Raw genomic sequence first — 17,764 nt, forward strand, 5'->3', positions numbered from 1 at the left:
TATGCAGAGCTAGCGCGCAAATATTAACTATTAAGCTAGCTAGTACCTATTCCATATATGTGGCATCGTCAAAGATGGAATCTTTGCTATCGTCAATTTATTCCAAGATAAGCATGCAGATGATGTAAGTTAGTGCTTCAAAGTCCCTGTGATAAGGTTAGCGATAAAATAGAAGTCCAAACTGAACAGAACTACACTCTCTTCTACCATTGTCTTAAATATACACTGCTCAAAAAAATAAAGGGAACACTAAAATAACACATCCTAGATCTGAATGAAATAAATCATCTTATTAAATACTTTTTTCTTTACATAGTTGAATGTGCTGACAACAAAATCACACAAAAATAATCAATGGAAATCCAATCTATCAACCCATGGAGGTCTGGATTTGGAGTCACACTCAAAATTAAAGTGGAAAACCACACTACAGGCTGATCCAACTTTGATGTCATGTCCTTAAAACAAGTCAAAATGAGGCTCAGTAGTGTGTGTGGCCTCCACGTGCCTGTATGACCTCCCTACAACGCCTGGGCATGCTCCTGATGAGGTGGCGTCCGCCAACTCCTGGACAGTCTGTGGTGCAACGTGGCGTTGGTGGATGGAGCGAGACATGATGTCCCATATGTGCTCAATTGGATTCAGGTCTGAGGAACGGGCGGGCCAGTCCATAGCATCAATGCCTTCCTCTTGCAGGAACTGCTGACACACTCCAGCCACATGAGGTCTAGCATTGTCTTGCATTAGGAGGAACCCAGGGCCAACCGCACCAGCATGTGGTCTCACAAGGGGTCTGAGGATCTCATCTCGGTACCTAATGGCAGTCAGGCTACCTCTGGCGAGCACATGGAGGGCTGTGTGGCCCCCCAAAGAAATGCCACCCCACACCATGACTGACCCACCGCCAAACCGGTCATGTTGGAGGATGTTGCAGGCAGCAGAACGTTCTCCACAGCATCTCCAGACTCTGTCACGTCTGTCACGTGCTCAGTGTGAACCTGCTTTCATCTGTGAAGAGCACAGGGCGCCAGTGGCGAATTTGCCAATCTTGGTGTTCTCTGGCAAATGCCAAACGTCCTGCACAGTGTTAGGCTGTAAGCACAACCCCCACCTGTGGACTTCGGGCCCTCATACCACCCTCATGGAGTCTGTTTCTGACCGTTTGAGCAGACACATGCACATTTGTGGCCTGCTGGAGGTCATTTTGCAGGGCTCTGGCTGTGCTTCTCCTGCTCCTCCTTGCACAAAGGCGGAGGTAGCGGTCCTGCTGCTGGGTTGTTGCCCTCCTACGGCCTCCTACACGTCTCCTGATGTACTGGCCTGTCTCCTGGTAGCGCCTCCATGCTCTGGACACTACGCTGACAGACACAGCAAACCTTCTTGCCACAGCTCGCATTGATGTGCCATCCTGGATGAGCTGCACTACCTGAGCCACTTGTGTGGGTTGTAGACTCCGTCTCATGCTACCACTAGAGTGAAAGCACCGCCAGCATTCAAAAGTGACCAAAACATCAGCCAGGAAGCATAGGAACTGAGAAGTGGTCTGTGGTCACCACCTGCACAACCACTCCTTTATTGGGGGTGTCTTGCTAATTGTCTATAATTTCCACCTGTTGTCTATTCCATTTGCACAACAGCATGTGAAATGTATTGTCAATCAGTGTTGCTTCCTAAGTGGACAGTTTGATTTCACAGAAGTGTGATTGACTTGGAGTTACATTGTGTTGTTTAAGTGTTCCCTTTATTTTTTTGAGCAGTATATTTAATGGTCTCGTTGCAAAAGCTAAATTGTCGCAAGGGAACTTTTATTTATTTATTTTATTTCACCTTTATTTAACCCGGGTAGCAAAGATTATAGCAAACACCACTGAAACGGAATTGGTGCTCGCTAGCTTTGCAAATTCAGCTATTGTTGGAAGCCAGCCAATATGAAACAAACTATTAAAATTACAAAAGGTTGCAGCATATGTTGTGTAAATGGTGAACTCATACAGCTGTCAACTCTTGTCATTTTAATCCGTTTCACATTTGCTAGCTACCTTTTAGATCGAAGCCCAAATAGAATGATTGAAGATGATAGAAGCCCATCTCCTACTGTAAATAACCTACACACTGTGTGTGTGTGTAGCCAGCCAGCCAGCCAGGTAGAAAAATGGCAGAAAAATAAAAGACGGACATCAGAGTATTTTTCAACACACCAAAACGCATAGTAAGAACCCTAGTAGCCTAATATCTCAAAGACTAGTTGATAAAATATTCATAAGAAAGAAATTAAATTCTAATGGAAATGTTTCACAATGATGTCATTAGGCAGAGCAGGCAACAGATGGCACACAGACAGCAGAGTTGGGGACAGATATGCAGGGACAGACTGGCAGAGACAGGGAGTCTCAGGTAAGTTTGTTGAGTCTTTGTTTGGCAACATTATGAAAGGTTCTCAATTTTTTTGACTTGTAAAATAGGAACATAATTGGAAAATGCCATGGATACCCCCACTCTCAACTTATACTGGTGACTGAACTAAGATTTGTTAAAGGCAATGGTATTGCTGTTGTGATTAGTTGTGTAGTTTTGGGTACCGGTAGTTAGGAGTACGGCAAACACCTTATTTCTTTGGTTCCTCAATTTACCATATTACAATGTAGGCTATGTGTTACAGCACTACATTTGGTGTCCCCCTCAGGAATTGCTCTTGAGAAAATGTCATGTAATTGTCCCCTCCAAAGTTGATATCAGATTTTCGCCCCTGTATATAGTCAATTGTACAACTGAATGCATTCATTAGGCAGAGCAGGCAATGCGTTTTCCGCATTTAACCCAACCCCTCTGAATCAGAGAGATGCGGGGGGCTGCCCTAATCGAAATCCACGTCTTCTGCCTTGCTCAGGGGCAGAACAACATATTTTTTACCTTGTCAGCTCGGGGATTTGATCCAGCAACCTTTCGGTTACTGGCCCAACGCTACCTGACCCTACTGTATTAAGTCTTCTGTGACAGAATTATTATATAAATAATATTTGATTGACTGTACATAGAAGTCATGTGATCCTTCAAAATGAAAAAGAATTAGGTGAATGAGAGCCTCATTAGCATTAGCACAAAGACAAAGGGTTTGTCGACGTTGTAGCCAACGTTGCAGGCGACTGCCGACGTTGCAGGCGACTGCCGACGGACTGAGCTACAAATCACCATGCATCATAAATAACTACTCATTATTATTTGTAGATCAGTCAGTCACCATTTATCCATAATGCATCATGGATTTGATGCTCTCGAACACGGCCAATATGAGTAGGCCAACTATAGGCCTAATTAAACCAAATTTGCCTACCATACAGGTGAAAACAAGACCAGGTCATGTTGTTGTGGGGACCAAAATATTACAAAATCGGTACAAATTCAGTGAACATAATGTACGGTCTTTAATTCAGTGCTTTAAAAAAACGTATTACATAGTAAGGTTTGATAGTTTCTCTTGGTCAACATGTATGCATTTCATCATCAACAACACCAGTGTCACACCCCCGTTTTTATAGGGCGCTCAGCAATATTTAGGCAGCAGGAATGTTCATCCCTTAATAAAGACCTGGACAATAGGGGGGCTCTGCCGTAACTGTTGCTGGCGGGCTGGTCAGGTGCAATGCCGTCAAAACATCAGCTTTACCCAACACAGGGTCACATTATTTCACAGACAAACAGACGCGACCTCCACTATATGACAACGCCACTCCATCCACAGGGACCAAACCAACAGCAGACCTTGAGCAAGGCACATCGCAGAAAATACAGAAGCAAAGGAGACATCATAGAGATTATAGTGTACTTTTGGAGCTGCATTCAGTAATTGGACCTATACCAACTATTGTTATCAGTTGAATTGGACCTCTTTTGGTCAGAACACATGAACATGATTGGGAAAACTCTTTTGCTAGTCTGTCTGGCTGTCTTCTTTTCTGCAGGTAAATACATTAATAATTTATATGAACAAAATGCCTCACTATTCTGTACATAATTCATGTTTCATTTCCATTTAGGAACTGTAGTTTGTCAAAACATGACAAAGATTGTACTGTCGATTGTACTGTTCATTAGCAGTTATGATAAATTATAGGTAGTAAAGAATAATAGGTTAAATTCTACTTGTGGTTATATGTCGCATTAGCAGACGCAGCGGACCAATCCAGACTCTACAGGAGGGTGAGGCTTCCATGAAAATATTATCATTACAGTTCCCTATACTAATGTGGCAACGACAAATTAATTCATGAGAATGTCCATGCATGACTATAGACAACCAGGGTTGGTTTAGTCTTCCAGGTGGCAAGATGATATAATCTTGAAATGTTATTTTATTCTTTTACTAGCCATCTTGTGGGGATATGAGCCAATCCCAGGCATGCCCCCTCAACTACTCCCCAGTGTGCGGTAATGATGGAAACACTTATCCCAACGAGTGTTCTCTGTGTGTTCACCGGCTGTGAGTCTACCATATATCAGTTTAATTATACTGAAATGTTTCCTCTCTAATTGTTTGGGTGTGCTGCTTATCTCTGTAGCACCCACAGCGTCATCCACACACAGTTGTACATTTTGTTATAGCCAGTAAGCACAGGGTGGTGCTACAATAGCCTAGTTGCAGGATCTGTACAAAGAGATCCGGTGACTAGGCAAGTGATTTTCTACCCCGCAGAATTAGTCCACTGGAAAGCTTTATAAGGGACGTTTTGCTTGCTTAAAAAAATCTTACTGGCTGTTTCTTTCTGTGTCTCTCTTAAGGGAAACCAATGCAGACATCTTGATAGTGAAAGACGGAAGTTGCTGAAGAGTAGCCTACTCAAGTACAGATGATTCCGCTGTGAATGTGATAATATTATCACATTTATCTTTGATTCTTTCTGTGATTGTAGAAGTAGTTTTTTATGGAACACTCATGCACAGTGTACACACACACACACATACACACACACACACACACACACACATACACACACACACACCTACACACACACTTATAATCATATTGATTTGTATTAAATCTTAACACTATCTTTGTAAAGAATAAATCGATTTTTCAGTCCCAGCTCCTGTGGAATCTTTTATCATTAAAGGTCCAGATGCTCCTTATTGTGTCCACATGGTTTGTTTATTTGTTTGTGTTATATTGTCCTATTTTTATGTCATTATCCACGTAGTATGTTGATTGGAATACAATACACAAGATATTACACCTACAATACATTTAAGTCACATTCTTGGTAGTAGTAACTCGTAGTAACCACATGGGTGAGCTACAACAAATATACTTCCGTTTTGCTTTTTCTTCCTCGATTTCCTGTGTCACATTTGTTTCCCCTATCAGAAGTGCACATTTTCAGACATGCTGGGTTGTTTCAAAGCTAAAGTTGGTGATGTTTTATTACCAGGAGATGTATTTTCTTTTCAAATGCCTGAAAGTATCACCGACAGCAAACCCGAGAAAGTTGTTTGTGGACCAGGGCTTCGGCGAAACGGAGATGAAGTTCTCGTTTGCAAAAGCGGAATCCTCCGACATAAACAACCGAATCTGTACTGGATAGACTCTCAGCAAAGGAGGGTATGTATGTATGGAATAACTGATCAATAGCTACCTATCTAGATAGCTAGCTATATCATTCAGGGTCAGATTCATTATATGCGTTTGAAGAAGAAACGCACGATGCGTTGGTAACCACGTGTTTTACAAAGAAAGGCGCATGCCTATGATATCTAGAGTTTGGCTACTATTATTTAGTTAGCTAACGTTACCATCTTTGTCACAGTAAACAGGCAATTCACAACCCCAATACAAATATGGTATTGGTAGGAATGAGGTAAAAAGGTTGGTGAAATTGATGGCATGCATGAACATTTTGCACTCTAGTACCAGACTTGGACTTCCCAAGGGAGATAAGTGATTGTTACCGGCGTTGTGACACATCTTCCACCTGCCAGAATCCCCCCCTTCGCGTTAAAGCGCTCACACTCAATTCTTCATTGCTGCGACTTCCTTGCTAGTTGATTTCTGCTCTTTACTCCGTTGTCAGTTTAGCCTACATTTCACTGATCATAGTAGCAGAAAGTATTTATTTGTGTCCTTAAGGCAGCTGTCAATGATCACGTTAGGCTGCGTTTCATTTTATATGGTGTTTTGATCGCGGGGGAGGCACTAGTAATACCTGCAGTTCAGTTTTCTGTGAAATGTAGGCTAAACTGACAACGGAGTGAAGAGCAGAAATCTCAACTAACAAGTCGCAGCAATGAAGAATTGAGTGTGAGCGCTTTCACGCGAAGGGGGGGCGCAGAATTCTGTCGGGGGAAGATTTTCGGCACAACACTGGCAGTGTCCTTTTTCAAGTAAGTTGTTATGGACTCACTGCTTATTTCCTCTCGCCCAGTATGTTCCAGGGAAGGGGGAGAGTGTGATTGGCATCATAACTGCCAAGTCAGGGGACATCTTCAAGGTGGATGTAGGGGGGAGTGAGCAGGCGTCACTCTCCTACCTCGCCTTCGAGGGGGCTACCAAGAGGAATAGACCTAACGTGCAGGTCAGTATTGTCAAACACTTATTTATTCTTCCAGATGGAAGGTTCACTATTTTACAACTTGACGTTAATGGTTCTTCACCCTAAAAAGTAGTCTATGGGCCAAGAGAAAAGGCAATCCAGGGTTGTTCCTTAAACAGCCACTACAAACTTCTGCTAACAATCAATTGCAGGCATGTGAGCATGTTAAAAAAAGTCAAATTCACCTGAAATCAATTCAAATCAACTCCATATTTGGCTTGATGTTACTTAAAATGGTGATTTGGCAAGAAAAGAAACATGCTCACATACCCCCTTCACTTCCATTGATGGTTAGCTTGTGGTGGCTGAAGTTTGTAGTGGCGGTTTTTAAAGAACTGAAACATGGATTTGTTTCTCCTGGCCCATAGACTACTTTCAGGGTGAGGAACCATCTAACATCAAGTAGTAAAATAGTGAACTACTCCTTTAAACAACATCTTTCAATTTAAAGTTTGATGGCACTAGTCTTTCTCAATTTTGTTTCTGTGGTGCCATTGCAGGTGGGGGACCTGGTGTACTCTCAGTTCATCATTGCCAACAAAGACATGGAGCCGGAGCTGGTGTGTATAGACAGCTGTGGACGAGCCAACGGGATGGGGGTGTTTGGAGCAGGCGGGCTTCTCTTCAAGGTATCCCTGGGGCTTGTACGCAGGTATGTCACACTAATAAAACTAGTCTATGGTCATTTAGCAAGTTATTCAAAACAGCCTCACAGTTAAAATATTCAGCATATGATCTACATTTTACAAATCTATCTAAACATTCTGTAATGTTGCACCACTCAACACGACCCTGGTTCTGAATAGTAAATGTCCTCTCTCCATCCAGGCTGCTGGCACCCCAGAGTGAGATAGCCAAGGACCTGGAGAAGATGTTCCCCTTTGAGATTGTGGTGGGGATGAACGGGCGGGTGTGGGTCAAGTCCAAGACCATCCAGCAGACCCTCATTGTGGCCAACCTGCTGGAGAGCTGTGAGAACATGACAGCCCAGCAGCGACAGACGCTCTTCAGAAGGGTGGCCGATGGATCCATCTAGGCTAGGGGACCACTCTGCTCTGGAGAAGGATGTTCGAGAACTGTCTGAATTAGTGGGGTTCGTCTCAATCATTTGAAGTCAAGGAGGCATTGGTCTGGTCGTCTCCTTTCTTTGTCTCCTCTCCTCTGTGACTACTGAGCTAAAAAGGACCTGAGTGATGAATGCAGTGTAGTTGAAACTTATCAAGTCAAAGGGGATTTTGACCCCAGTGTGTTTGCGTTGTGTGAAGAATCACCAGATTTGTATTTTTGTTTTTTTACATCTTTTGTTTGTCAACTACATTTGAGAAATAATGAACCTGGGTTGATTAAAAAAAATATATAAAAAAGTGCTCATGTTCAAACCAGTCCACAAGGGGTCACCACTTTCAGTTACCTTTGCTAGCGGTCATCTTCTGGCAAGAAATCAGACTTGGTTGATGACTGGATGTAGGAAAACACCTGTGCTGTGCGGGAGGGGTAACAAACAGATCAGTTAACATTGAGCAGGACCTATTCAAGGAAGAGTGATGAATTCCCTCACACGCCCAACCTCATTTCACTATCTTTTTTCCAACTAAGACTACATGCATTACACAAGTGAAGTATATGAGGGGGTAAAATCTTAGTGTGGTATTGTTTGCCAGTAGTGTTAATACTGTCAAACTGATATACTCAAAGGAGGCCAAGGTATAGTTTTATTTGAGGAAGTCAAATATTAAAACTAACAAACCAAATGCTGCCCACATACTTGGTGATGTCAGGAGTTCTTGAGGATGTACTTCAGATCACACTTTACTATGCAGTTACTCGGTTAATCAAGACAGCAGGAAGTGATAAAGACATGATTTAGTAAAAGAAAGCATAGATTGTGGAGATATGGGCCTACATAGTCAAGGATCAAAGTTCATTTAGTGGGTTACTTTTTATTTCACCTTTATTTAACCAGGTAGGCTAGTTGAACAAGTTCTCATTTGCAACTGCGACCTGGCCAAGATAAAGCATAGCAATTTGACACATACAACAACAGAGTTCCACATGGAATAAACAAAACAGTCAATAATACAGTAGAACAGAAAACAAAAAGTCTATATACAGAGTGCAAATGAGGTAAGATAAGGGAGCTAAGGCAATAAATAGGCCATGGTGGCAAAGTAATTACAATATAGCAATTAAACACTGGAATGGTAGATGTGCAGAAGATACATGTGCAAGTAGGGATACTGGGGTGCAAAGGAGCAAGATAAATAAATACAGTATGGGGATGAGGTAGGTAGATGGGCTGTTTACAGATGGGCTATGTACAGGTGCAGTGATTTGTGAGCTGCTCTGACAGCTGGTGCTTAAAGCTAGTGAGGGAGATATGTCTCCAGCTTCAGAGATTTTTGCAGTTCGTTCCAGTCATTGGCAGCAGAGAACTGGAAGGAAAGACGACCAAAGGAGGAATTGGCTTTGGGGGTGACCAGTGAGAGATACCTGCTGGAGCGCGTGCTACGAGTGGGTGCTGCTATGGTGACCAGTGAGCTGAGATAAGGCGGGGCTTTACCTAGCAGAGACTTGTAGATAACCTGTGGCTAGTGGGTTTGGCAACGAGTATGAAGCGAGGGCCAACCAACGAGAGCGTACAGGTCGCAATGGTGGGTAGTGTATGGGGCTTTGGTGACAAAACGGATGGCACTGTGATAGACTGCATCCAATTTGTTGAGTAGAGTGTTTGAGACTATTTTATAGATGACATCACCGAAGTCGGGGATCGGTAGGATGGTCAGTTTTACGAAGGTATGTTTGGCAGCATGAGTGAAGGATGCTTTGTTGCGATTTTGGAAGCCGATTCTAGATTTAATTTTGGATTGGAGATTCTTAATGTGAGTCTGGAAGGAGAGTTTACAGTCTAACCAGACACCTAGGTATTTGTAGTTGTCCACGTATTCTAAGTCAGAGCCATCCAGAGTAGTGATGCTGGACAGGCGAGCAGGTGCGGGCAGTGATCGATTGAATAGCATGCATTTAGTTTTACTTGTGTTTAAGAGCAGTTGGAGGCCACGGAAGGAGAGTTGTATGGCATTGAAGCTCGTCTGGAGGTTAGTTCACACAGTGTCCAAAGAGGGGCCAGAAGTATACAGAATGGTGTCGTCTGCGTAGAGGTGGATCAGAGAATCACCAGCAGCAAGAGCAACATCATTGATGTATACAGAGAAGAGAGTCGGCCCGAGAATTGAACCCTGTGGCACCCCCATAGAGACTGCCAGAGGTCCGGACAACAGGCCCTCCGATATGACACACTGAACTCTATCAGAGAAGTAGTTGGTAAACCAGGCGAGGCAATCATTTGAGAAACCAAGGCTGTCGAGTCTGCCAATAAGAATGGGGTAATTGACAGAGTCGAAAGCCTTGGCCTGGTCGATGAATACGGCTGCACAGTAATGTCTCTTATCGATGGTGGTTATGATGTTTATGACCTTGAGCGTGACTGAGGTGCACCCATGACCAGCTCGGAAACCAGATTGCATAGCGGAGAAGGTACGGTGGGATTCGAAATGGTCAGTAATCTGTTTGTTAACTTGGCTTTCGAAGACCTTAGAAAGACAGGGTAGGAAAGATATAGATCTGTAGCAGTTTGGGTCTAGAGTGTCACCCCCTTTGAAGAGGGGGATGACCGCGGCAGCTTTCCAATCTTTGGGAATCTCAGACGATACGAAAGAGGTTGAGCAGGCTAGTAACAGGGGTTGCAACAATTTCGGCAGATAATTTTAGAAAGAGAGGGTCCAGATTGTCTAGCCCGGCTGATTTGTAGGGGTCCAGATTTTGCAGCTCTTTCAGAACATCAGCTATCTGGATTTGGGTGAAGGAGAAATGGTGGGGGCTTTGGCGGGTTGCTGTGGAGGGTGCCGGGCAGTTGACCGGGGTAGGGGTAGCCAGGTGGAAAGCATGGCCAGCCGTAGAGAAATGCTTATTGAAATTGTCAATTATAGTGGATTTATCGGAGGTAAGTCTTTCCTAGACTCAGAGCAGTGGGCAGCTGGGAGGAGGTACTCTTATTCTCCATGGACTTTACAGTGTCCCAGAACGTTTTTGAGTTAGTACTACAGGATGCAAATTTCTGTTTGAAAAAGCTAGCCTTAGTTTTCCTAACTGCCTGTGTATATTTGTTCCTAACTTCCCTGAAAAATTGCATATCACGGGGGCTATTCGATGCTAATGTAGAATGCCACAGGATGTTTTTGTGCTGGTCAAGGGCAGACAGGTCTGGAGTGAACCAAGGACTATATCTATTCCTAGTTATAAAAAAAAATGTAATGGGGCATGCTTATTTAAGATGGTGAGGAAGGCACTTTTAAAGAATAGCCCGGCATCATCTACTGACGGGATGAGGTCAATGTCATTCCAGGATACCCCAGCCAGGTTGATTAGAAAGGCCTGCTCGCAGAAGTGTTTTAGGGAGCGTTTGACAGTGATGAGGGGTGGTCGTTTGGTCGCAGACCCATTACGGATGCAAGCAATGAGGCAGTGATCGCTGAGATCTTGATTGAAAACAGCAGAGGTGTATTTGGAGGGCGAGTTAGTTAGGATCACATCTATGAGGGTGCCCGTGTTTACGGATTTGGGGTTGTACCTGGTAGGTTCATTGATAATGTGTGTGAGATTGAGGGCATCAAGCTTAGATTGTAGGATGGCCGGGGTGTTAAGCATGTCCCAGTTTAGGTCACCTAGTAGCACGAGCTTAGATTCAATTCACATATGGTATCAAGGGCAGAGGGAGGTCTATAGCAAGCGGCAACAGTGAGAGACTTGTTTCCGGAAAGGTGAGTTTTTAGAAGTAGAAGCTCGAATTGTTTGGGTACAGACTTGGATAGTAATACAGAACTCTGCAGGCTATCTTTGCAGTAGATTGCAACACCGCCCCCTTTGGCAGTTCTATCTTGGCGGAAAATGTTATAGTTAGCGATGGAGATTTCAGGGTTTTTGGTGGTTTTCCTAAGCCAGGATTCAGACACGGCTAAGACATCCGGGTTGGCAGAATGTGCTAAAGCAGTGAGTAAAACCAACTTAGGGAGTAGGCTTCTAATGTTAACATGCATGAAACCAAGGCTTTTACGGTTACAGAAGTCAACAAATGAGAACACCTGGGGAGTGGAGCTAGGCACTGCAGGACCTGGATTAACCTACATCACCAGAGGAACAGAGGAGAAGTAGGATAAGGGTACGGCTAAAGGCTATACGAACTGGCCGTCTAGCACGTTTGGAACAGAGAGTAAAAGGAGCAGGTTTCTGGGCACGATAGCATAGATTCAAGGCATAGTGTACAGACAAAGGTAAGGTAGGATGTGAGTACATTGGAGGTAAACCTAGGCATTGAGTAATGATAAGAGAGATATAGTCTCTAGAGACGTTTAAACTAGGTGATGTCATCGCATATGTAGGAGGTGGAACAACATGGTTGGTTAAGGCATATTGAGAAGGGCTAGAGGCTCTACAGTGAAATAAGACAGTAATCACCAACCAGGACAGTAATGGACGAGGCATATTGATATTAGAGAGAGGCATGCGTAGCCAAGTGAACATATGGGTCCAGTGAGTGGTTGGGCTGACTGGGGACACGGCGATTCAGACAGTTAGTAGGCCGGGGCTAAACAAGCTAGCAGTTACTTCTTTTGTCAATGATCCTGGGAGGTACCATCCAAAGAAGTCCACTGGCTCTCCAGGACATCCAGCCTCTCCCCTATTCCCTCCAGTTCTCCCACACAGTCCTATACAGAGACTTTCAAACTAAATAATGGGTTTTGGCATTGGCAAGATAACTGGAACCACTGATATAGTAGCACATATTGGCCATGCCAACTGTAGAAGCATAAACAATTATTACTACACAGAACTTTGTCCACATTGTTTATATTTCATGCATTGATTCAATTATCAGAAAAATTGCTTAACTGCTTGTTGAGAGAGAAAGCCTAAGCCTCTGGGAGAGTCAGAGCCAAACCAGGAGGGTTGGGTTGGCAGCCCTAGCTTAAGCAAAGAAGCTCTTTCCAGCCACTCCCTGGTCCTTGGGGGAAGACAGGTCGTGTGGATGATGTCTCTTTACAGACCCTTCTCAGCTCCTGCAGCTCTATGACCAGCGCTGTCATCTGCAGAAAGGAACAAGTTCATCTACTCCTATGGTTAGCCACTTGCTCAGCTGCTCAATGAAAATGGTGTCTTCCTACATCAAAGTGCAGTTACCAGTAATAAGTAACTACACTAACTAATACCTTTCCAAGTTATTACATTATTTCAAATCAAGTTATTACATGATATCAAATATAATTGTATTTGTCACATGCGCCAAATACAACAGGTGTAGACCTTACAGTGAAATGCTTACTTACAAGCCCTTAACCAATGCAGTTTTAAGAAAATTCCTTAAGAACAACAAATAATTAAATCACAGCAGTAAATAACAATAGCGGGGCTATATACAGGGGGGTATCGGTGTCGAGGTAATTATGTACATGTAGATAGTTATTAAAGTGCCTATGCATAGATAACAGTAGCAGCAACAGGGGGGGGGCAATGCCAATAGTCTGGGTAATCATTTGACTAGATGTTCAGGAGTCTTATGGCTTGGGGGTAGAAGCTGTTTAGAAGTCTCTTGGACTTAGACTTGGCGCTCCGGTACCGCTTGCAGTGCGGTAGCAGAAAGAACAGTCTATGACTAGGGTGGCTGGAGTCTGACACCGCCTGGTATAGAGGTCTAGATATAGATATATGGGCAACTTGGTGTGAGGTGATACTAAGAATTGGATTATGATGATGCCATGAACTGACTGGACTGGCTACCATTGGCTCATGCTGCCATGAATTCCAGCGATTGACCAATACCAGCCCCTTCTCTCTGTCCTGAGATGAGAAGCAGACGAGGAAGGAAGGTATAAAGTTAAGCTTCATGACAAATACTGGTCCCAAGGGCACCAAGTCTGCCATCTGTGGCTACACTCTAAGAAAATAAATAGTTCCAAAAGGGTTCTTTGGCTGTCCCCATAGAGGAACCCTTTTTGGTTCCAGGTAGAACTCTTTTGGGTGCCATGTTGAACCTTCTGTGGCAAGGGTTCTACATGGAACTCAAAAGGGTTCTTCAAAGGGGTCTCCTATGGGGATTTCCAAAGAACCCTTTTAGGTTGTAGATAGCATCTTTTTTTCTAAGAGTGCGCCTCACCGCCCGGACGTTCTCCGCAGGCGAAACCGAAGTACATCATTATGTAGTAGACGGAATGGAACGCATGGAAGACATTTTATGTGAAACAGGGAGGTGTATCTATTCAATCGACACATGACTATTTGTTATCATTCTTACCTGCTGGTGTAACTCTTGGGTTATCAAAATGAAGATATGCGCTAGGGCTCCTGCAGGTTCTGTACATGGAATGATTGGGTTGCATTAACAGTGTATGAATAGTAGTTATTTTGGATTACAGTCAACGTCTGGTAAATGCAACTTTATTGCACTAAAGCAGATTGCACTTACAGTATCTGAAGTGTACTTATCAGGAGTCGATTGTGGAGCCATGTTAACATGAAACATACCTAGTTTGACGTTGTGATGACTTGCCAAAGTCTGCAGTTTAACAGACATGGGTCCGTTAAAAAGCAACAGGGACAAGCATACACTGAGAACACAGAGAAATCTTGGACTGTGATGACGTCAATGGAAAATTGACAGAGCGAGAGAAAGAGCGAGAGAATGTAACAGAGAAAAAGACGGAAGAATAAAGAGAGAGTATGAGTAAGTGAGTAGGAAGTTTCCAGCTTCCTCAATCAAGAAGGATTGTCTGTGCGGTCTGTGCCAGTGTGGAGTCATGCAACGTTGCATCAGCCAGACAGCCATAAGTACATGGTTTTGGGCACATACTTCTCAGTTGCAACAAATAAAATGAGTGCAAGCACAGCTAAACTGTAGGGGGAAATTAGTCCCGTATGCTCCAAGAATAAGTGCCAGGATTGGTCAGTATGAATGTAATAACATTATGTAACACCTATTCCTGAGTAAGCAGTGTACTTGGAAGTGAAAAGAACAGAGGAAAATATGAAGTAGCTCAGTTGGTAGAGCATGGTGCATGCAACATCAGGATAGTCGGTTTGATTCCCAGGACCACCCAGACTTAAAATGTATGCACGCATGACTAAGTCATTTTGGATAAAAGCAACTGCTAAAATAACCGTCTTTACATCTTTTTCTTTGAAAAATACTGCTATCTTGGAGTGCTTTCTTTACATCCTAAACGTAGTTCTGTCTTAACCCTTCTCTCTGATTAGTCCTTCATAATGACATCATCACCCAGCTCTCTGATTGGTCCTTTCATAATGACGTTGTCATAACCCTGTTCTCTGATTCACCCTTTCTTAATGACGTCATATCGGTGAGAGAAAGTGTCTAGCCCTGCAGTATTCCAACCATGTCTTCCCAGTCTGCATATCCCATGAATCCATGTTTATGTGTCCTCAGGGACCAGGGCAGTAAAAGGCAGTGCACCGTGGACCACAAGCTCAGGGCCAAAGAAAATAGTCTCGGAGAGGGATTAGTATTAGCTTAAGCCAGAAATCAAAACTCCTCACCAGCCTCAACAATAAACAAGAACATGTCAGAGTCCTCAGACTTAAGACAATGGCACTGTGTCAACCAGTGTAATGGGGTGTTACATGAATAAATGGACATTGGTCATGGGCTTTGTGGTTGTAACAAGCTTGCTGTTACATAAGGTTGTCACAATGTATACATAGCCAGATTTGAGCACAGCTGTTAGAGAATGGGCTCTCCAGATTCCCCTCTTTCCCCTCACAGACCAGAGGCAGAGACTGTCCAGCATTATCTTTGATCAGTAGTATTCTAAGCCAGTGAATCCTCAGAAATCCACAATATATATAACTCATAGGTATGTCTATAGCTTGTCTATTCAGCATGTGTTGGCATGATACTGGATGGTGAAGCATGTAGCACAGTAAACTGCAAAAAGTAGCATCTTAGCTTAAAAATGGTTCTCAGGTTGCGTGAACTTTACTAAAGTGATATTTTAACTTAAAGTACAGGAAGTATAATAAATACCATGGCTTAATAATATCCCAGGTAAAAAAGAAAGAAATGCTTGTTATATTATATAACACTTTTCTATGTGAAATGAAAGTTTGGTTACTGCTGAAGTGAGGTTTGGAGGAGAGGTATGTTTGAAAGGAAACATCACTCTGCCACATGTTAGACCGCTTCAACATGACATGGTGCTGTAGGAAAGGACTCCCAAAGAGACAGTTTCCTGGTTCTCTTCCTTTATTTGTTTCTGTGGGCCAGACTTAGTGTGTCACCTCATGGATCTTAAGTCCTCACTGAATTTTGACTGCAGATGAATAACAGACACATTATTACCTTCCACTCTCTCCTCCTCATCTTGTTCCTCCATTTCATACACGGCACTCTCCTCCCTCACCCTCTCCTCCTTTCCAGAGATTTCCACATCCGTTTCCTAAGCGCTCCTAAGAGACAAAAAGATGTGGACTGACAACCCCTTTCAGTTTTCTGTTAGCCTTATCAGATGAGGCCTGGGTTAGATACTACCGAGACGTCTGGCAAGATTACATGCTTCTGTACAAATACGAAGTGTAGACTCCTCCAGCAGATGCTCAAGGTTGTCTAGCTCCTGAAAACATCAACAGTTTCTTGGGTTAGGGCCCAAACACAGCAGAGTCAGCCATCCAGAATTCTTTTCTCATGGTGTTTACATGATCGGTGTCAGGGGTGTCAGTTTTGTAATGTTATTAGTGAACAAAAGGATGAGATACAGAGTGATTTACTTTCAAATGTTGACCTTTGTCCACTGCTTGAGAAATAAGCTAGGTCGTGATATTATGGTCCTCCCTCTGACACTGTAGAGGAACAGTACCAACCCAATTCTCCTGATTGACAAACAGAGGTCAAAATGAAAGATATAATTTCAGTGGACATATGACTTTCATAGAGGGCAGCTTTCATTCTGCCAATGGGAGGCTAGTTTCCTATGCTTATGAAGGGCTTACAGGAGTCAAGCTGTCTTTATGGGCCAATGGTCTATTCCTGTGGAGACACTTTCCCCAGAACAGAAAACCTGGTCCAGTTGGGCGCTAATGATCTCCAAGTCCAACTCTAACCTGCCCACTCTGAGGACATGAGACAGAAAAGTCCTGAGCAACATACAAAAAGAGAAAGCCCCCCCCAAAATGTTTTTATTATTATTTAACTAGACAAGTCAGTTAAGAAGAAATGTCTTATTTACAATGACGGCCTACCCTGGCCAAACCCTAACCCGGATGACGCTGGGCCAATTGTGCGCCGCCCTATGCGACTCCCAACCACGGCCGGTTGGGATACAGCCTGGAATCGAACCAGGGTCTGTAATGACACCTCTAGCACAGACGCAGTGCCTTAGCCGGCTGCGCCACTTGGGTGCCCAATGATCCACAAGCACCATAGTTATTCATTACTTTCTATAAAGGTCACCATATGGTTGGATGTAAACGTTCCCTGATAACAAGTCTGGGATGGAGTTTTACTGGTCGTTTGATCTGCCGAAGATTCTAAACAAGTATCTGTGGGGGAGGAAATTAACAAATATGGGTCAATCCCTGGCACAAGTTAGCAGTTAACTTATGAGAAAGGAAATCCACTCAGCTAGGTATTTATTTAGATGTGTCATTAACCTAAATTCCCTTCCTTTAGAATCCCTGATACAAAAACATAATGGAATGTGGCAAGTGTCATAGTGAGCTGGAAACCTACCCAGTCCATTCATATATCAGTGGTCATGAAGGACACAGCCTTTACTACAGAACAGGTGGCAGCAGCAGCTATGTCTATTACCTGGGGCAGTTCATGTCGGCTCCCTCGGCCCCATTCTCTGGAGCAGTCTGAGCCTCGGTTTCTGCAGGGCCCTTTAGACCTGAGCCAGACTGACTTCCAGATCTCTCCTACGCTGCTCCGAGTCCAGGAGGCCCTGAAGGTCAACCGTCCCAGGTTGGGTGAGTCGAAGCCAGCCAGGTGGCATATCGTCCACGGGGTTGTATAGTGGAAAAGACTTTGGCCTCTGCTGTCAACCTGTCAAAACCCCTGCCCTCCAAATCACTGCAGTGTTCACGACACCACCTACGGTTAACAGCTTCAAGCTGGTTGT

At 43.7% G+C, this 17,764-nt stretch overlaps 2 protein-coding genes across 3 annotated transcripts; both read left to right on the top strand.

Moving 5' to 3' along the window:
* Nucleotides 1-3,727: 3,727 nt before the first annotated feature.
* On the top strand, nucleotides 3,728-4,958 carry LOC115171551 (probable pancreatic secretory proteinase inhibitor). 2 transcript variants are annotated; one of them, XM_029728494.1, is made up of 4 exons: nucleotides 3,728-3,959; nucleotides 4,163-4,197; nucleotides 4,365-4,477; nucleotides 4,777-4,958. In XM_029728494.1, exons 1-4 carry the CDS (start codon nucleotides 3,902-3,904, stop codon nucleotides 4,820-4,822), a joined length of 252 nt encoding a protein of 83 aa, XP_029584354.1. In that variant the 5' UTR covers nucleotides 3,728-3,901; the 3' UTR covers nucleotides 4,823-4,958. The 2 variants fall into 2 exon arrangements, with proteins under 2 accessions (XP_029584354.1, XP_029584362.1); XM_029728502.1 differs by having other exon boundaries at nucleotides 4,166-4,197.
* Nucleotides 4,959-5,313: 355 nt separating this feature from the next.
* exosc3 (exosome component 3) lies at nucleotides 5,314-7,963 on the top strand. Its single transcript, XM_029728481.1, has 4 exons — nucleotides 5,314-5,593; nucleotides 6,414-6,563; nucleotides 7,082-7,233; nucleotides 7,410-7,963. Exons 1-4 carry the CDS (start codon nucleotides 5,378-5,380, stop codon nucleotides 7,615-7,617), a joined length of 726 nt encoding a protein of 241 aa, XP_029584341.1. The 5' UTR covers nucleotides 5,314-5,377; the 3' UTR covers nucleotides 7,618-7,963.
* The last annotated feature ends 9,801 nt before the right edge of the window (nucleotides 7,964-17,764 follow it).

Source organism: Salmo trutta, chromosome 3 (genome assembly GCF_901001165.1).
Source record: "Salmo trutta chromosome 3, fSalTru1.1, whole genome shotgun sequence".
Taxonomy (NCBI): domain Eukaryota; kingdom Metazoa; phylum Chordata; class Actinopteri; order Salmoniformes; family Salmonidae; genus Salmo; species Salmo trutta.